Consider the following 20,365-nt stretch of genomic DNA (forward strand, 5'->3'; position numbering starts at 1 on the left):
TTTTATATATATATATATAAAATGTGTGTGTGTGTGTGTGGTGTTATTCTGACAATGACTGTGACTATTAATTGATTATTCGGTTAAAAAAATTGTCGCATTCTGCAGATTTTTCATTTATGCCCTTTTCTATACAACATTATGAATACATTAATATACAAATAAACAAATTATTTAATTCCAATAAAGACATGCAACAACATAGCATTTCAAATTAGTTTACGCTTGATTATTTGTAGCAAAAGATGAATCTGCAGCTAAAAAAAAATACTTATAACATCAACATGTGAAAAGCTCTCCATGTTTAAGTTTTGGGTTAACTGATGAAAACCTGGATATCGACAGGTTTTGCTCAATTTAAACTAGACGAAAACCGACACTTGAGTGATAGATTTTTTTTTTATATCTTATATGCAAAATGTTTTCATTTTTGTAAAGTTTCGCTTTAATATGTGCTCCCACTGTGTTCTTTCAGCAATAGATCTTTTTTTGAATCTTTATCCTACAACTAACGATTCATCGATTACCAAATTAGTTGATTATTTCAGTAATTGATTAATCGCGATTAATCACAAATAATCCGATCTAATCCGATTAATCGTTTCAGCCCTCCTTACGTGTTGGTCAATCTCAGTTTAAACCAAGCTGTTGTGCGAACATTAGGGAACACACACCATCGTGAAACTTGGGGGCATAAAAGAAAAGTCAGACGTAACGCTGCAAAGTATTCCTGACCAAGGTTCGAGGGTAAAATTTAAAAACTCAGAACATTTCAAGGAGCCATCATGTTCCGTCCATCATGTGCCTTTCCTTTCACTTCCTAATTATGCTCTGCTTAACGTTGCCCAATAACATAAAACCCCAATAAAACACATCAAAGCTCGTGGGTTGAAAAGTGAAAGAAACCGAATGCTGCGCATTTCACATGGATCGATCTTTTAAGTTTTAGCTTCCCTGAGCCCCTAGTCATTCATTTTAAAAGCATTATTACTGCATGCCGTTTGCAGCGGCCGTGCATTTCTCTGCAACCACATGTAGCTCATAACGTGAGCCATAAGTGTTATGGCAGAATCGCCCAGACCACTGAAGCCCTCCCAAATTGTAATTATTCATTTTCTTGGCATCCCTGCGTAAGAGTTCGGCAGCAATATTTAGATTGCACGCAGCAGTAAATGCTTTTGAACTCAGCCACCTCCTTCTGTGCTTAGAGAAGTTTGAATGGTTGAAAGGATGTTTTTTTTTTTTCCACCCTCATCTGTCAACACAGTTGGATTCAATCTGTTTCCCTTCTGCCGATCACTTCCTTTGTAAATTGAATGCCGCCCACCGGTATTATTAAATAGGCGAATACACACAGATCTGAATGTAATGTTATCACCGTGGTCGACTGAGACTGAGAGTTGTAGCGTCTGGACACTTGAGTCTGCTAAACAGAAACAGATGAGTTTCAAGAGCTGAAGACCGTTGCCTTATATGAGCATTTATATCTGTGCCAAGTGGTGACTTTGTCTGCTCGCATGTCAGTGTGCCCCGCCGGATTTTAGGGAGCCCTTGACTCAGCACCAGTGATTGATCGGCTGGCACATGTGGTGAGGAGGCCCGGTCCGATCCAAAACCGCAACACCACCACCGTCACCAGTGGGGCTAATATCCCCTTTTCACTCTGTCTGGACCATTTTCTCTCCTCGTGTGTAATCCGCTGCAAGTCTTACTGTCTCCTCTGCCTCACACTTTTTAAGATCACCGTCTCTCTTAATTCCAAAGAATGGTTTTGCGGAAACGGAATCGCCCTAATACTCCCTCGCTGCACTGGCTCCAGCTGCAGCGAAGGCAGGTTTAGGGTGTAAAACGTGTATTTTGTAAAATCTGCTTCAGATTTTGATCACTCTCTTCCATTTGCGCAAAGAAAATCATTTATTATCCTCCTTTTCTCCATTTCCTTCATCAGACGACAGAAACTATAAGTCTTTCTTGAGGAACGATCACGCCGACAAGAAACATTGCTTACTTATTATTTTTTAAAAGTTATTTGTCCCGCATTTTTCATTTTGTAAAAAGGTAGAAAATCTGAAAGTCATCTGTCAGAGGGAGCGAATGACTTTAACTAATCCTGTTTTCAAGGATATTTACATCCATGTAACCGGGACTTAAAGTATTTACCAGGCTAACATCTCTTTGCTGCTAAATGTCATCGAGCTTTTGAGAACCTCCCCAGAGCATTTTGCCTATTCATCTTTTCCATTTGTTCCTCTTTAACACTTCTGCAGGACATGACCTTTTTTTTTTTCGGGGATTATCCTGCCGGGGTCACAGTTCAGAGTTCAGTCTGGGTACAGATTAGCATAGAGTTCTGTTGAGTAAATGTCAAAAGGATCCGAGTGATCCTGAACTCTCCAGAGGTTCATTTTTTATTAAAGTGTAAGAAATTATTGAGAAAGTGATGTAGAATACAGTTTAGGTTTAAACTGCAAACAAGTGCTTTGGAGACTTTTGTCAATTCAAACCGTAGATGGACAGACTCGACTGCCCCATTGAGACCCTCTTGTAACCTCTGGCCAACCAGGTCAGCCTTAGTTTGTCATCTCCCAGTGCCACGACCCCCCGGGTCAAACACCGAAGTGTGCCTGTCTTTGGGTCGATAGCAACGTGACCTTTTCCTCATTCTGCCATTGTGCCACATGTTGTTAATTCCTCATCAGAGAACCATTTCAGCAGCAGAGCCGGGGTCAGATTGCTGTCCAGTCTGCTCTCACCAGTCAGTTGCTCAGAGTCGAGCGAACACCTGATGTGCCGGCAGCTCAATCTACGAGGCTCAGTTGTTCACTGTTTGTGCCTCTTTCTTAAAATACAGTATTGTGCTGTCAGCTGATAAGCGCCACTGCTTTGCTTACTTAATTTAATAATAAATGCTAAAGATGAATTAGTTCAGTTAATATAACATCTGTCTGTTTTTACAACTGTAACTGTCCTGGGAACCCCAAAGCAAGACGAAACAGTCATGCAGTAAAATCTCCTATTATATGTGAACAGTCTCATGTGTGACGCTCAATGAGAAGTGACAGAAATAGAAATGTCAAAAAGCTGCGATGCATGAGAAAAATCAATCTGTTCTCCACAAAAAAGAGACACTTTTTGAGTCTTTCCTAAAGAACAGGAACTTCTTTGTGTCACTTGGAACTTTGCATCACCTGTGGAGTACCACAAGGTTTAATCCTGGGGTCCCTTCAGTTTTTTTTTTTTAAAGCATCTTAGTCACAGTGGCCTGTGTTGAGTGTGGACGTCTTTGACCGCTGAGATTCTATCTAACATAGAAGGCTAAATACGTCATGGGCATGAAAAGTTTGTATTAATGACAGATGTAACAAGAACAAATATTTGTCATTTAAGATTTTCCACACTGGTATAGCATGATATTATGCTATCATCATTAGATGATGATGATAGTATAATGTGCAGCCCCCTCCGTGGGTGGTCTCTCTTTCATCCTCTGAGCTCGGGTCCTCTACCAGAGACCTGGGAGCTTGAGGTTCTCCTCCAGCATCTTGGCTGTGCCTAGAACTGCACATTTCTGGACTGAGATGTCTGATGTTCCTGGGATCTGTTTGAGCCACTGCTCCAGTTTGGGGGTGACTGCCCCGAGGGCCCCGATGACCACAGGCACCACTGTGGTCTTCACCTTCCAGGCCTTTCCCAGTTCCTCTCTGAGGCCCTGGCATTTCTCCAGTTTCTCGTGCTCCTTTTTCCTGATGTTGTGGTCACTTGGTATTGCTACATCCACCACAACGGCTTTCCTCTGTTCTTTATCCACCACCACAATGTCCAGTTGGTTCGCCATTACCATCTTGTCTGTCTGAAACCAATGAACTGATATATATACATATATATATATATATATATATATATATATATATATATATATATATATATATAATATATACGACATTATGCGTCCATATCCGTTTAAAAATCAGACATTGATGCAAACATGAAATTCTTTATGTAGAGAAACAAAAAGAAACACAGCTAGTTTTTCAAAAACAGACTCCCATCAATTCAACGTCCGTATTTCTTGATCTTCTTTCTTGAATGGTTTGGGGTTAATTAATCTCCTTATTTTTTTAATTTATTTCTTTTAGATAAAGAAAGCCTGATCACAGAGAGTGGCAAACTCCACACTTTGGACATCCTTTTAAACCGACTGAAGGCCCACGGCCACCGAGTCCTCATCTACTCCCAGATGACCCGCATGATAGACCTGCTGGAGGTATGGACACAAACACACACCTGCAGACACCCTTCATATCCACAGCTTATCTGTTTACATATACTGTACATGTAAGCACACGAGTTTACTGATCTGTTGAATCACAGGCCTTCTGTTACTTAGCTGTTGAGCTCCAGCACCCCTGATAAGCCAGCCTGCCCCTCGTTAGCGAGCCTATTAGATGGATAATTATCAGGTCGGGGCTAATTAGAGGGGTCTCATCTGCAGCGGAACTAGGCAGATGGGAGGGATAACTACAAGCGGTGAAGAAAGAGGGAAGAGTTAGAAGATGCAAAGATCCTTGGGTTGGAGGGGGAAGAAATACGGTTTGATGGAAAAGAGATAAAGTGAAAAAATTATAGTTTTTTTTTCTCCCCCTTAGGGTAAAACCAGAAAAATTATCAACATGGCTACGTACGCCTGACCTTTTTTTTGTTCTTATCTGAATTGAATAAATGAATAAACATATATATGAAAAATATCTTTAGATCAAATACCGTGCCTCTAGGTTAGCGCTAAACCTGATCAGAGGTCGGGAGCTGTTAGGTTTAAAGTTATATCCATGTTCAAAAATGAATTTCACACAGCCTTGACGGCAATACTACAGCAACAAACAAACTCGATGCAGTTCTCTATTGTTGCCACCATGTTTGTTGCAAACATCACTGTGGAGCCAAAAATCTCCGGCATGATGTCACTGGGAATTCCTTCCCCTGTCGAACACGGCGCAGTGCTGTTTCCATAGCCAAATTTCTTGATGGCAGATGGACTCGACCCAGGTGGCTAAGGGCCGTCTTCCTGCGTATCTGGAAAACGGCAGGAATACCTCGCCTTTAAGACCGGAGGACTGATAAAAGCACTTAAGATGGCCGAGATAAAGCAGGCTAGCCATTCTCTTTTAACATCCCTCTCGCCGGCTTTCCCAGCACAGGTTTTGCGCCTCGTGAATCACTGAACACTGTTGACAGGTGACCTCACAATGTAATGGAAGGGAGCTTTAGGGTAGGTGTGACGGCATCTAGTTCACTAAGAGGCAAAAGATATCCGGAATGAAATCATACGTTCACCCTATCCGGCTGCAGCGTTCCTGCATTGTGTTTCTTTTTTACTGGTAAAATGGAAAAAAGAAATCCTGCAGATGGTTTTGATTTCCACAAAATTAGAGCTCCTTTTTCCAGCAAAGCAGAGGCTGATGCTAATCTCTGTTAGATTTTATGAGTTTGTGGCTTGTTGGCTGCTGATTTATTGGGTGGCGTCATTTTGCCGGGTGATGGACAAGCAAGATCAGCTCAGCCTGAAGAAAATGAACCCGACAGCAAGAATTACCTGCCAAGACGATACCTTCCTTTTTTTTTTTTTTTTGAGTTGGCTGCTTAGAAAACAAGTTGCCAGTTAAAAACCTGTAACATTGTTTGCAACAGGGGTAGAAGAACATGACTGAGTGATGCCAACATCAGGAGGGGATTTTATTAATAATTTCAGGAATTAAATTTCCCTTTCATCTCTTCTCGCCTTCTGTTTATCAGTTCAAATCAGATATTTCAATTTTCAGACTGTAATTTTCTTGTTTTAGATCATTTAGTGTTAATAAAGTTCTTCTCTTTGCTAGAACATTTTTAAACTGGCTGCAAACATCCAAAATAAAATTAAAAAAGGGCAGAAAACAGGAACTGTGATGATTATTTTAAAATCATCACAGTTCCTGTTTTCTGTATCCAGTACTAAGATTCTTTTATTATTATTATTATTATTATTATTATTATTATTATTATTATTATTATTATTTAAATTCAATCCCTAACGAGCTTTTGATGGTTCAATGAAAAAAATAAAGCATAGAAATTGAGCATGACCTAAACGTATTCCTTAAATCATGTCATCTGTGTTAAACTACCCACATATTATGTCATCTATGCTTTGTGGGGGGGAATAAAAGCCCTAAAGCTGACTATTAAAGAAACTTAGCAGCTGTTAGAGGTCAAGATCTCAGTCTTTCTGCTCTCTCTAAGAAACAACGGCCAAGATGCTGTCCCTGAAACTTCCGTCCCGATCATTTCCGTGTTATTCTTGGGTGACTTTGTTCTGGGAAGAAACAAGAACCTTGTCCCAGAAGATTGGGAGCATTTTTGGAGACCAGAACGTGCTAATGGTTCCTAATGTAGTGTTCATTCAGAGCAGATGGGGTTGTTGGGAACAGAGCCAGACAGACCAAGGAGGGCAGGCCCTGGTGGGACCGAGGGCCCGGGTGCCATAACGGAGGTCTGGAAGGGGTGGGTTGGTGGGTGTGGGTGTGTGTGTGTTGGGGGTAAGAGGGTCGCAGAAAACATGGTGTCAAATCGTTGCTATCGTCGCTAATGATTGCGTGAGGTGAACCCTGATTGGTTTTAGTGATTGTGACTGCTGCGTTGCTTTGGGGGGGCGGCACTCACGCATTGTAACCAGGAGGTCGCAAGTTCACGGCGGTACTTAAAGAGGGCTCAGCGCGTCACCTCATCAGCGCTCCTGCTCCTCAGACCCTCACACACACACACACACACACGCGCCAACACACACAGGGCAGTTTAGCAGACTTCTGGGAGGATATAGTGTCGGTGTATCAGTGTCTACATTTCTTAGTGTCTCTCTGGGTTTTAGCAAATGAATGCAAAAAACAAAAGGGAGAATTAGGATATTTTTTGGACAATAAATGCTGCCATCGCAGACAGATTATTGTGATAAAGAGGAATATTTCTCAACTCCTAAAATGAAATCGATAGCACTGCTGGGTCTATCTGTTCCTTAGAGGAAGACTTAAGTAGAATTACATATTTGAGATCCTGTTAAGGTCAATCTGCAGTCGCTGTGATGATTTTTTTTTAATTATTGTTATTGTTTCTGCAAGCAGAGGTTAAAAAAAATCCCTCGGATTTCAACAAGTCCGCAGGAAAAACGTCAGTAGGTTTCAAAATCCGATCCTTGACGGTTCACCGAATTCCCGACTTTGTGCTTTTTCAGAAGCATAATGCAGGATTTGACCCATTTTATTCATTCTGTTTGAAAAGGGGAAGCAAGCGCAGTAGTTTGTCTAATCAGCAGCTACTCTGTCATTTCTCCTGGATCGTTTGTGACAACTTTGTTTTAACAAACTGTTGCCTCCATATCACTCCTCCGTCAGCGAGGGCCTCCAGGCCGCCGAGGTCACTCATGTTTGGTTGCTCTAAATATTGAAAACTGGACATCACCCTTCCATTTGAACATTTTCGGTCGTTTGATTTCCTTCCAGGAGTACATGGTTTATCGAAAACACACCTACATTCGCCTTGACGGGTCCTCCAAGATTTCCGAACGCAGAGACATGGTGGCCGACTTCCAGAGCCGGTGAGTCGTGTGGTTTTTGTCTGTGGCTGAGTCCGAATGTTTCTCCTTGCTAATAACGCCGTGTAATTTGGCCTTTTTGTATATTATAGCAATCAGTAAACAGTTTTATCAAGTGTCCAGATATTAGAAGCATGTGTGTGTCCGCCTGTGTTTTGGCGTCCACGTGTTCTGGATCACATTAGTGCAGTGGCTCACAGGCCCCTGTGTTACTCCATTGTTTGCATTCGGGACGGTGGTTTTCAAACTGGGAGGTGCAGAGAGTTACTGGAAAGAAGTGGGAGCGCGGGGGGTGACCAGTGGGAACTGAAGAAGATGATTTATGTGGAGAAAATAAACAAAACAGACTTCTCTGATTCTGCTTTTTTATTATTTTTTACACTAAAATTTGTTCCAATTTCTTCCTAATCATTGGATTTCTTCTAAGTGCCCCAAGTGCAGTTTTGCAAGCAAAAATAAGATGTAATTTTTAAACAACTGGCTGTTCACTTGGTTAAATGTCTGTCACAGAAAGCCAACCAACAACGGGTTCAACATTTCCGCACAACTCCTAAGATATTTGATTAGCTTTTTTCTTTGTTTATTTTGAAACTAAGAAAGAGAATGTGTGGGAAATTAGATGCAATGTCAAAATATTATTATTATTATTATTATTTTTAAAACCTCACCGTTTTGCTTTCTGCCCTCCACAGTACGGACATCTTTGTGTTCCTGCTCAGTACGAGGGCCGGAGGACTTGGCATCAACCTGACCGCTGCGGACACGGTGAGCTCCGCGTTTCGCCGACTACCGGCGCTTCGACAATTTGAATTGGAACAATCGCGCAAAAGGCTAACTTCCTCGTTCTTGTCTTTAGGTGATCTTCTACGACAGCGACTGGAACCCCACGGTGGACCAGCAGGCCATGGACCGGGCTCACCGCCTGGGTCAGACCAAGCAGGTGACCGTCTACCGCCTCATCTGTCAGGGGACCATCGAGGAGAGGATCCTGCAGCGCGCCAAGGAGAAGAGCGAGGTCCTTAAAGTTCCCGCAAAATGCTAACATAAGATCTGACTGCGCACGTGTCTGCGGAGACGAGCTAATCTCACGTGGGATTTATCTCTTCAGATCCAAAGGGTGGTCATCTCCGGAGGCAACTTCAAACCGGACACGCTGAAGCCCAAAGAGGTGGTCAGTCTGCTCCTGGACGACGACGAGCTGGAGAAGAAACGTGAGCGCACGCCTCTCGGTGCAAAAGTAACGCTGGGAGAGATGTTGGGAAGAAGGGGAGATAAAACGTGACGTGTCTCTTCCTGCAGTGCGCCAAAGACAGGAGGAAAAGAGGCAGCAGGAGGAGAGCAGCAAGGTGAAGGAGAGGAAGAGGAAGAGGGAGAAGTACGCAGAGAAGGTATCGGCACAGTGATAAAACCACACAACGTAGCAGGAGATGTTCAAGGTCTGAATTTGTGTGGAAAGAAAATAATGTATAGAAAAATACTGATTTCTTCAGGCTCCTTACGCCACAGCCACCCAATCACCTGCTTCAGGGTTTTGTGGTCCTTCAAAATGCTTGAATTTCACTGTGGGAAAAGTGGGTGAACCCTGCCACTTCCCCATATCCATCCTTCCTTCTTGTGTGTTTTTCCTGCAGTTTCCACATTTAAAACCCGACCACTATAGAAATATTCGTCGTCAACTCGTGATAAACTTTGATATCTGTCTAGAAGAGTCCTCAAAAAGGAGTCCGGAAAAGTCGAAAAGATCTAAATGAATCCTGACAAATCCACCGCATCCATCTTCGGCTCTCCTCTTTCTAGCAGAAGAAGAACGAGGAGTCGGAGAACAAGAGGAGGAAGGAGATGAACCTGGTGATCTCCCACGCACCCTCGGCCGATAACTCCAACCTGTCCGCAGACGGGGACGACTCGTTCATCAGCGTGGAGATGGACTCGGCCATGCCCAGTCCGTTTAGCGAGGTGAGGCGGTTTGGGACTCGGAGGTTTGGGGGGTTTGTTGAAATCTCGGTCAACGACTAGGCGATAAATAGATTAAATAAGTGCGTCATCCAGAGTTTAGAGTCTTGGCTGCCTTTTACTAGCTTTATCTCCTGCTGTGCAACATGATGTTTCATATTTTATTTGCATTTTGAAACCTCTGTCTCTTTTTTTTTTTCATATATCTGTTTATTTGTTACTATTTCTCCCTCATTTTTTAATCGACTCTCGCTCTCTTTATTAAACACTCCTGTCGCGCCCTTTGCTTCCTTTCCTTTCCGTCCTTCTCCTCGTCGCCCTTTTGCACTACCGACCCGGTTCCTGATCCGCCTCCCCTCCCCCCCCGCCGTGGTTCTGACCCCCAGCCTGTGTGTGTGTCTGTGTGTGCGTCTGTGCGTGGCCAGATCTCTCTGAGCAGCGAGCTGCAGCCTGGCTCTCTGCCGCCGGACGCCGACGCCGACGAAAGCAGCAGCGACATGCTGGTCATCGTGGACGATCCCGTCTCGTCAGCGCCGCAGTCTCGCGCCACCAACTCCCCCGCCTCCGTGACCGGATCGGTTTCTGACAACATGAACGGTGAGGAGTCAAAAATACTGTGTGCTTGGCGTACGAATTTAGGGTTTTGCTGTTCCTAATTTTTTTTCCTCTGTGGGAGTTTTTAAACTGTACACTACACACTGAGGACCTGTAGAAAAAGTTATTGAATGCAAGTAGAAAGCTTAATATTGAACAAACATGAGATTAAGTCACGATCTGGTGGACTCTGTTTACGAAATAGGTGATTTCTGAAGGCTGCCGGTTGCCCTGGATACAAACGGTTACTGCAGTAAATGAGGCTGAATATAAAAGTCACAACTTACTTTTCTAATATATATATATATATATATATATATATATATATATATATATATATATATATTAAAGAAAACAAACTGTGAATAATTTCCAGTTTGAGTCACATCCTGCACCAGAGTTTTAGAAAAGGACTTAAAGGGCCAGAAGCCCCGAACCTCTGGAGGTTCTTTACATATCTTTTTATTTAATAATGCAGGTATTGCATTAGGTGTGGTTCTTTATATAAAACTTATAACTCCATACCAAGCGAATTATATTAACATTTTGGGATTTTTATAAACACAAACAATACCGAAGTATTTGGAAAATTATGAAGTTACAGTTCACTTTTGGGGGGAACAACATGGAGCTTCTGCCCAGAGGAAACATTAAACCCACCATGCCTCAGTTCATACCTGCTTATGTGTAGGACTACCTGTTAATGTATTATAGTTTACATTAGCAGAAGCTTTTTTCTGTAGTAGACAGGGCACCAAAACTGGCTCTGGCCCCGGGGCCCAGATCCTTGTAAATCCAGCCCTGTTCACAACTTTGCAGTATTTTGCATTGGTCTAAAAAAAAAAACAACATTTGGAAGACATTTAAAAAAAGAAAACTTTCCCATTTTGATGCTCCACTTATGCCCTTTATTACTTTCTTTTTCTTTTTTTTTGCTTTTTATGATTTTATTTTCATAGAGATTTGATAGAGATTTACTGTCTTTCATTTACTCTGAAAATGGGAAATAAATGACACACTTTGGACTCGCTGCCGTCATCGGGGCGTCGTTGAAACCCACTCTGGATTTCTTTGAGCCGTGCTAAGAGCCTCCTGTCTGTAAGAGAATTGATTCCTGCTGATCGTCGGGCCTCGTGTTATTGGAGGGAAGTCGATGGCTTCAGAGAGCCGACGACGGCTTGATGAAGGGTCCGAGAGATCCGTCGCGAACGGAGGATCCGCCGGCCAACGCGGACATATAAGGGAAACGACAGAGACGAGTGACTTTCGAGCAGGAATGCAGCGAAAGAAAGGAAAACGTTCACGCATGCCTTGCTGCTGGTGATATTACAGGCTGTGTGGCACATCAAATGGAGCGGATCATTCACATAAACTAGACCACCAGTGTGATGTGGGTAGTGGGAGAAGGAGAGAGGAGAAGCTAACCCTGGAGTAGACGCGCTGCCACGGAGCCAAGCACTGGATCCGATTTTGCAAGCAGTATGGAAAATGGAGAGTAATATTTTTGCTTGAGTCTGTATTTATGGCAATTATAAGATGATTAATGTTTTAAGGTTCTTTAATGCCGTAAAATTACCGCAGTATGTTTAGCGAAGTGAGTCGAGGCCAAGTCAAGCAGCAGCTCTCATACATTATGTGTGGGATTTCTTTGTGATTTGATTGTAAAGTGGTAAAGACAGGCCTTTTTACGGAAACTACATGTCTGTGAAGTTGATAAATTTATTATCCTTGCGAGGTTTCATAAACTGTCTTCAAAATTAAAAAAAAAAAAATTATGAAAGGAAGGTTGAATTTCCAGACTTTACTCTTTTATTTTATTACCTAAAAGATAAAAATCTAGTTTTCTGAAAAAAAAAAGATACTTAAACAATGTCATTTATCTTTAGATTTAGCCCATTGCAAATGGAATATTAACTATTAATATTTGAGTTGCTATCAGAGATCTTACAGATAAACGTGTTACGTGTTCAAAAAATAAAAAAGGAATATTTTTCTGCCTTTTTTTTTTGGCCTCTAGTTTGAAACTAAACCTGTGGTTGAAAATGATGAAATTAAAAGTATTGCTACTTTTTATATTGGTTAAATCCATATTAGGTAATGATTTCATATAGATTTAGTAAAAAAACACTTTCTCCAGTGACATAGTTTAAAAGTGCACTTCCATGTCTTGTCATTTCATACTTCAGTGTCAGAATATCTGGAAATCCGAGGATGGAAAAGTATTTTGAAATGGAGAACTTTTGCTGGAACCCAGTATTAGAAAATAAACAAAGCTCTTTTCTCTCTCTCTCTCTCTCTTTCTCTCTCTCTCTCTCTGCGTCTCTAGGTGTTTCAGCCTCCGACTCGATCAGCCCAGGCAGAGGCCGGTCCGGTCGGAGTCGCGGGCGGCCCAAAGGATCCGGAGGAGCCGCCAAGTCCGGAGGGAAGGGCCGGGGCCGGAAGTCAACAGCTGGGAGCGCGGCGGCCATGGCGGGGGCGAAGGCTGGGGCGGCAGCCGCCTCAGCAGCGGCTTACGCTGCTTACGGATACAGTGTCTCCAAAGGTCGGTCTCTACGGCAACACGTTTCGCTATTAAACGCCGGTCTTAATTTGAAAATTGTGCCACTGACTGAACAGATGCAAAAACAATTTTAAATCGGATCTCTAGGCTCTTTGATAATAATGCCACATTTCTCCCAGTTTTATATGAAGATCATCTATAAAAACCAACAATCATTTTTTTTTCCATTTCGCAACCAGAAAAGACATTAAAGTTTGTGTTACAATTGAAAGATTTGAATGGAGCAGCTTTGTCCCTACTGCCACGAAATAACGTTTGTGTAGAGCTGCGAAGCAAGATAGATTTGATCAAATATGTACTTGATAAAATGTTTCATTTTGAAAGCTAAGAAAGTTCAACTTTTTTTTTCCAAATCAGACACAAAATTAATCATTTAACTTTTACATAGAAAGAAAACAACTTCAGCTGAGCGAGCCCTTTTCGTATAAAATCAAAATTAGGAAAAATAGGTCGTCCACTTTATAATATAAAAGCACATAGTTTGAATATAAAAAAATATATATTTTTGAAAGCTTTGTACCATTGGTGCCTTTCTGTTGTAGATACTCTTTGTCGTTATTGCATAAGAAGATACAGAAGAGCTGCTAAAGTGCCTCTGTTTCCTTTATAGTTCAAATTATTTCATTGGTTGTCTAAGGGCCAGTTTGGAGGGACCGGAGGGCCACATGTGGCTCTGGAGCCGCAGGTTGCAGACCTCTGCTCTGTGGCAATCTTCACTGTTGTTGCAAAATAATCCAATGCTGCTGAAACTGTTATGTTTGGCCGCCTGCGGTCTTTGTGCTACTTGTAAAAACAGTTTTTCTTTCGACGCCGTTCCTTTTTTGTTTACTGCTTACGCCCGTGCCACTGGACCACCGCGCTGCTCCAAGCGTCTCATTGTTTCCTTTTTGGGCCGAGATTTTTTTTTTTTTTTTTTTTAATGCAAAATCCCTGTTTCACATTAATTGAGCTAACAAACAAACAAACATTAAAGATCCTGTGACCTTTTCGGTTTGCCTCGTAGAAAACGTTCCCCCGGATAGTGAAAGAACGTCTTTGGTCAATTAACAGTGGAAACTGTGCACTAAAACTGTTACTAGGCCGTAACTAGTTGGGTTTTTTTTTTACAAGCAGAGTAACAATGTGCTTTCTGTCCCTCCGTTCAGCCGGCCTCTCCGCCGCCACCGGCCCCCTGCAGCCCTCCTTGGCGCGACCGGCCACGGCCCCCGCCTTCAACCCCAGCCGAAGCTCCTCCCCCCTCGCCAAAGGAGCGCCCTCCGGCCACAGCTCCCACACGCAGCTGGCCCACGGCCACCACCACAGCAGCCACGGCGCAGCCAGGAAGGGCAAGGGCCCCGGCGGCCCCGGGGCTCGATGATGAAGGCACAGATTGGTTCCTGACCTGCTGCTCACTGTGAATCCCTCTGACGCTTTATGCCTACGCTCATAAAGAGAGTGCAGTATTTACTACCCATTTTGTGGAAGACAACGCTCTGCCCTTTTTTGGCTCAGAAACTGAACACACACACACACACACACACATCAGTCTGATGGTTGGTCTTTTTTTCCTTGTTCCAGTTTTGTTTGGATGTATATTAGTTAGCCGAGGCTCGGGCGGTTTTCGTCGGCGTCACAACGAGAGCGCTTCCAAGTGCTTGTGGAGACCGATCAGAAGCCGCAAAAGGGGGTTCTTCAATTTTTATTTTTATTTTTTCTCTCTTTGACAAGTTAGTGATGAACCTCTGTCACTGAGCCGTGTCTTCCATTCTTTGGGTGTTAACTAGTATCATAGATGTGCACTAGGTTATTTAATTGTTCCGTAGATATGTACGCTCAGTTCGATGCCATGGAGGAATCCGAATTTCTAACGTCGACCCCCCCCCTTCCGCCCACGCCGTCCCTCCCCAAGTATATCTACAGCTTTTCTACTAAAGCCCTTATTTTTCTAACAGAGGATTTAAGCAGGCGGACCAACATGGCGACGGAAAACCCTTTTCAACTACGCTTTTCGAGTATTCCCAAATCCACGTGAAAATGATATTTTTGTCCAAAAAAAGAAGAATAGTGTAAAGAAATTTAAAAGATATATATTTCAAATGGAAGTGTGCTGGTTGACTCAGCCGTGCTGCTAACAATTAAAATACTGATTCAGATTATTTGGTTGTTTGCTATTATAAGTTATTACTTTTATTTCTTTGTTTGTTTTTTTGCATTTACAATGGGGAGTTTATATTAATTGTGATGGAAGTCACATGTACAACTGTAAAATGTGAATTCAGTCGCTGTTTTTACTTTTCATGACATTTCTGTGACGACCTGTTTGTGGATTTCTCGTGCGTTTTTAGAATAAAAACGAAAAGGTTCACGTTGAGTGTCCCGAACCTGAGCACTACATTCGTTCTGGGTTTTTTTTGTTTGTTTGTTTTGTTTCTCTGTTAATATTGTGATGAAAACTGAAAGTTCTATATTTGATGTACATAAAGATGAGAGAAGCCCTGTGGCTCTTTTCTCTCTCATCCGCCTGTTTTATTTTTATAGATTGGGTACATGTGAAGAGATGGATCAGCTGTTTTACTCCATGGAGGTGTGAGGTGAAAAATAAAGGTGCTTTAATTTGAACCTTCTCTCTTGTGTGACGGCTTCTGATTTTTCATCCCTCGAAGTTATGTCCAAAGAAAACGTATACAGTTGATGTCAGATGTTTAAGTGTTATATACAAATACATTTCCCTCACTGACCGTAAATCAAACTTTTCCTGTTTTAGGCTAGTTAGTTGCTAAAATGATTTCTGTTTGCTAAATGCCAGAATTATGTGTGAGGGAATTAGCTCTTACTTTCTTCAAGCTAACAATTTAAACACATTTCTATATATTTTTTTGGTTTAGAATTGCCTTTTAAACTGACTTGGGTGAAACATGTCAGCTATTAATCCACAAGTCTATAGCAATAGTTTGCCGAAGTTTTGGCCCATTCCTCCTAACAGAATTGCTAGATGTAAGTCAGTTTTGAAGGCAGACCTGCTTGGACACATCTTTTCTTTTTTGATACATATCTACTTCAGAAAATCTGTTATTTTTAGAGAACAACCATTTTATTTCTATTTCCACGTTTCAAAATAAAAAAACTTTTGCAAAAAGATATATATCCATCGTCTTATGTGTTATTTGCACAGTTTCCAGCCTAATACTGAGAGAAATGGATCTGAATGAATGTTACTGGAGTGTTACAGCAATTATTCAATGGAAAAACTGCTAAAAGCGACATATCTGTATTTATAAACTTTACTTGTTTATAATTTTTAGCCAGTTATTGAGAGCCTTTGTATGTAGAAGGGCCAAAAACCCACTTGTGGCTCCAGAGGCCCCTGATTTATTTCGAATCCATTTTTGGCCAAGCTTTCACTAATGCTTTGATTGAGTTATTGCTCCAATATTTCCACATGATTTTTTTTATTAACTATAGACAACACTGCTATATCCAAGTGCATTTTTTATGCATTAATGCTTCATAGATGCAATAAAAGTCTGATTCTTCCAAAACAAAGTCAAATAAACCGTGGTGTGGTTCCCCCACTCCAAATCTGCAAGGCTTAAATGTATCAAATTAGGGGAAATTTGGGGAGTTTCAATGCGATTGCCTAATCCAATTCACTGGGGTTTAAATAATTTCATGTTGAGACTCAGTCAGCTCTTCAGAACCCTCTGTATCAACAGATCAAGCTTGTAAACATAGGACTTCCAGGTCTGGGTTTACTCCCGGCCAGTTACACAAACCGGAGCACCTAAAGAGACTACTTGAATGGTGTCCAAAGTACAAGCTGCCCCGGTCAGTTTGGGAGTGTCCAACCCTGTTACATGTATTCCTGTGGTCACACACACACACAATACACAACCCAGTCAAATCCAGACCATGGATTTAAAAAGGATGTGTTCCAGGCTTTACCTCGAGTCTCTAAAGCAAAATTGGTTAGGACACCACAGGTCAGTGGGGTTAAATAAACAGTTTAGTATAATAGATGCTGCTTATCCAACCCTGCACAATAAAGAGGCAATTTATTTTTCTCTTGTCCAGATTTTTATTGGTGTTTTGACATAAAACTGGATGGATGTTGCTTCACAAACACACCACAGTCATCTAGTGAGTTTTGTTTACAGTAAACATCTTCCGGTAGCTTAATGAACTGGACGGCTTCAGAACTGAGGAAAAACAAACCGTGTTCCAAGTCTTAGTGATTTATCGACAGACTTCCCTTTTGTTACTCTGGTGGCATAACGCATTCAAATACTAGCATGATGTCTGAAACTACAGAAAATAACCGAACTGACGTGACGGGTTACAACTTTCTCGAGAGTTTGGCATCCTAGGCTAGTGAAACAAAGGGTACGAGCTACTGAGCTGCTAACAGATAAGACACCACAGTCAGAGCGGCCGTCTCGATAGCAAACAGGTGGTGATCCTCCACGTGGGGGCAGCTGCTCCTCATGAACTCCGCCAGCCGGAGCAGGTACTCCAGGTTGTGGCCGGTCTTCCCTCTGCACACGGCAATCTGGGCGCCGATCTCCTCCGGACTGGCCGGCCCCAGGAAGAGGGGGTTGTCGGCGGTGGCGATGTACACCAGCGCCTGAACGGGAGACCGGTCCTCTCCGTGCGGGAAGAAATCCACCATCTTGGTGATGTAGCCGCCACGGACCGTCTCTCGGACGTTGAGGTACTTGAGGGACTCCTCCAGCTGTGAGCCCGACACCTCGAAAGCCACACCCCAAGTGGTCGCCTGAGGGGGAAACAGAAAAAAAAAAAAGGGGGGAAAGAAAGTCAGCTTTGGTGTCGGTGGGGGAACTTCCACAGCAGCTTCAGATGCGTAGGAAGAAGTTCCACTTACATCATCGTCTTCGATCAGCGTCACCACTCTTCCGGGCTGAGGGGAGGAACACAAATGGGTTACAATCATTGTAAATAATTGATGTTAAAACTGAAGTCATTCTTTAAGACAATAGCAGTTTCAATTGTAATTTTATTTAAAATTTCTGGGTATTATCTAATGTCCGCAACTAAGCGCTTCACGAACCACAATGGGGGTCCCGAGCCAACCTTTAGAAACCACCACGTACGTCAAGCATCTAAACCCGCCTTTCAAACTCACCGACTCATCATTCCCGCGATGGAAGTTGTCTCCATGCCAGAAACGCCTCTTGTAGCCTTCAATGTAACCGACCTCGCTCCTCTTGTACTTGAAGTCCGGCTTCCACACCAGCGACCCGTACCCGAAGATCCACAGGCTGCTCTTCCCTGCGATGATGTCTTGAGGTTTCATGTTGATCGGTAGTGTTGACGTTCAAATGGAATCGATGGGATTTTTAAAGAAATCAGCTGTGAGGTGACTAGCTGGTGGTTAGCGTTAGCTTCCTCCGGTCCAGGAGGAGAGGTACCGGTTGGCTCGCAGGGATACCGCGTCCGGTATTGGAGCCCAACTGCTTGGCAGTTGCGAAGATGGAGTTTCGGGGTTGGTTTTGCCTTGCACTGTGCATCGCCATTGCATTAGAGTTGCCGCATTATGCCTTAAAAATCCATGGCAGCCGCTTGGGCCTTGTGGCTCGATACGAAGGGGGGGAAAAAAACGACAAAATTGTTTGGCCAGCCGCTGCGCCGGCCTGTGAAGGTGTTTAGCTTAAGAGAAATGAATGTAAAGATCGAGGTTTTCGAGATGTAACCGTTCTAAATACGCCGCTGGTTGTCGTGTTCTCCCCCCCGCGAAGATGTTGGTCAAGCCTGACGCATTTCCTCGATAAGATGGCGAGGTGACGTTCGAGAATTTATAGAGTACTGGCAAATTTAGGCGGAGCCTCACTAATGCGTTCGACCAATGATATGCATGCAGTCTTTCTTTCCAGTCCTTTTTAGCCAAACAATTTTCGGTGCGCTGAAGTAAGGCGGGACTTAGAGCTACACTCGACATATGATTAGTCCGAATTCCAGTTATGACGTAGTTTCATTTTACACACTGATTTGTCACTGAACTTTCACTCTAATGTACCCAATTTTTGATTGGTCCATCTTGCTGTCAGTCTTTTTACTTTATCTGGCTGATGCAACTTAGCTCAGCATTTCAGATCTCTTGCAGCAAGCTAGTAACATACAAAGACGTTGCATCATATATATATATATATATATATATATATATATATATATATATATATATATATATATATATATATATATATATATATATATATATATAAACTTTATTAATAATGTGAATGTACTATTTCAAGGCCTCAGGTTTTTTCTGTAAATTCTGTGAACTGACCTTTGAATGATTAAACTGAACTGAATTTAGTTACAGTTGTCTCAATTAAAACGTAAATAGCTTTCCTTTTCAGTAAAATTAAAGAAAGTACAAATGGTTATGATTAGATTGATGGGAGTTTAATCAAAGCCTTATATGGATGTTTACATTAGGCTGAAACATATATGAACTGTAATCCGGTTTCACGGCTCAAGTATCCAAGAGTTGGATTAAGATCAACTTTCCTTTCATACCACACCTCTTGAACTTGCAGAGAATTGTTGAGGGAAGTGTTTATACACATAAATATCTGGTGACATTTCAGGTATTTGCTCAGTCCAGCAGAGGGTCACCATGACATACTCAATGGAATATGTGTGGCAATCCACTGGGTCAGAATGCAGTAAACAGGAAATTTGTTTTAGTTTCTATGCACACACATGAGCAGGTTCTGTTTATCAAAACATGTTGGGTAATTATTATTTTTTGTTCACGTAGACTACCCATCTGGAATAATAAATCTTTCTAAAATAAAAGTAGATAAAAGAAAAACTGACTTCTTTTCAACCGCTGGCCACCATGGAGAACATACTGGATGAGGAGATGACCAAACAGCTGTAGGGTTTGTTCAAAACATACCAAGATACCTCCCTCTACCGTCAGATCTTAAATACAGCGAACAGTACAAGCTCATCTCTGCTCAATAAATAGATTATCTATAAATAGGTGGCATTATCTGTTTAATAAGAGGCCACTCAAGTGTATCATCTCCTCATAGATCCAGTCCAGGAAAGGACTGAACGACCCTCTATGAGGCACGAGCTTGCAGCCCCTCACGCTTCGCTCTTTCATCTCCATGTGCACCATATCTCGGAGCAAGTGACTTCACTGACACCACAGTGTCTCTGTGAAATATTCACAGAAATAATCTGCAAATAGATTATTTGCTTTCTTATCTTTTGTCAGATAAGAAAGGGCAATAGGCTGCGTAAAGAGCCAGGCAGTGCTCCTGCTTTGTGGAAAGTTGGTGTTGTTTTTGTAGTTTCCTGCTTACACCTCTTTATCGGTCGAGGACAGGTCAGTCGTATCTGCACAAAAACAAGCTTTCACTCGCCAGGTGACGTCAACAAAACAGATTGATCGATTTGATGCAGCTCAAACCAGGTATTTACACCCACTGGATAAAAGACACGTAACCTTCTTCAACTACCCAACGTTAAATAAGATTAGAACTTTACTGTATGTATATCTAATATATCAAGGTATGATAAATCAAAGTTTTGGTCCCTTTACATTTTGAGGGACAAAAAGGGATAAAGTTGCAAGTCTGAGAACACCATTTCACCTGTAAAGCACGGTGGAGGCAGCGTCAACAACA

The 20,365-nt window shown here is 42.2% G+C and overlaps 2 protein-coding genes across 2 annotated transcripts in view; one reads left to right on the forward strand and one right to left on the reverse strand.

Annotated features, from left to right (window-relative positions):
• The window catches only part of LOC106963659 (DNA helicase INO80-like), a gene marked incomplete at its 5' end in the record, with an annotated part of 34,574 nt that extends 19,246 nt beyond the window's left edge, over positions 1–15,328 (forward strand). The window contains 10 exons of the mRNA XM_015058695.1: positions 4,137–4,264; positions 7,527–7,621; positions 8,311–8,383; positions 8,475–8,633; positions 8,727–8,829; positions 8,918–9,006; positions 9,416–9,574; positions 9,997–10,168; positions 12,492–12,707; positions 13,871–15,328. Of these exons, the coding sequence (XP_014914181.1) occupies positions 4,137–4,264; positions 7,527–7,621; positions 8,311–8,383; positions 8,475–8,633; positions 8,727–8,829; positions 8,918–9,006; positions 9,416–9,574; positions 9,997–10,168; positions 12,492–12,707; positions 13,871–14,082 (1,406 nt within the window). The remainder of the gene's footprint in view (positions 1–4,136; positions 4,265–7,526; positions 7,622–8,310; positions 8,384–8,474; positions 8,634–8,726; positions 8,830–8,917; positions 9,007–9,415; positions 9,575–9,996; positions 10,169–12,491; positions 12,708–13,870) is intronic.
• Positions 15,329–16,759: 1,431 nt separating this feature from the next.
• chac1 (ChaC, cation transport regulator homolog 1 (E. coli)) lies at positions 16,760–18,208 on the reverse strand. Its single transcript, XM_015058697.1, has 3 exons — positions 17,845–18,208; positions 17,584–17,619; positions 16,760–17,475 (listed from the first exon to the last, which is right to left on the reverse strand). Exons 1-3 carry the CDS (start codon positions 18,013–18,015, stop codon positions 17,092–17,094), a joined length of 591 nt encoding a protein of 196 aa, XP_014914183.1. The 5' UTR covers positions 18,016–18,208; the 3' UTR covers positions 16,760–17,091.
• Between the last annotated feature and the right edge of the window lie 2,157 nt (positions 18,209–20,365).

Source organism: Poecilia latipinna, unplaced genomic scaffold, assembly GCF_001443285.1.
Source record: "Poecilia latipinna isolate Pla-1442-1.1 unplaced genomic scaffold, P_latipinna-1.0 Scaffold1565, whole genome shotgun sequence".
NCBI lineage: Eukaryota > Metazoa > Chordata > Actinopteri > Cyprinodontiformes > Poeciliidae > Poecilia > Poecilia latipinna.

What these genes read in the sequence shown, in the direction of transcription:
- chac1 (XM_015058697.1), bottom strand. Translation starts at nt 18,015, where the DNA reads ATGAAACCTCAAGACATCATCGCAGGGAAGAGCAGCCTGTGGATCTTC. An exon ending in ATCGCGGGAATGATGAGTCG is followed by an intron (nt 17,620 to 17,844) that starts GTGAGTTTGAAA and finishes TCCTCCCCTCAG; the next exon opens with CCCGGAAGAGTGGTGACGCT. An exon ending in CGCTGATCGAAGACGATGAT is followed by an intron (nt 17,476 to 17,583) that starts GTAAGTGGAACT and finishes TTTCCCCCTCAG; the next exon opens with GCGACCACTTGGGGTGTGGC.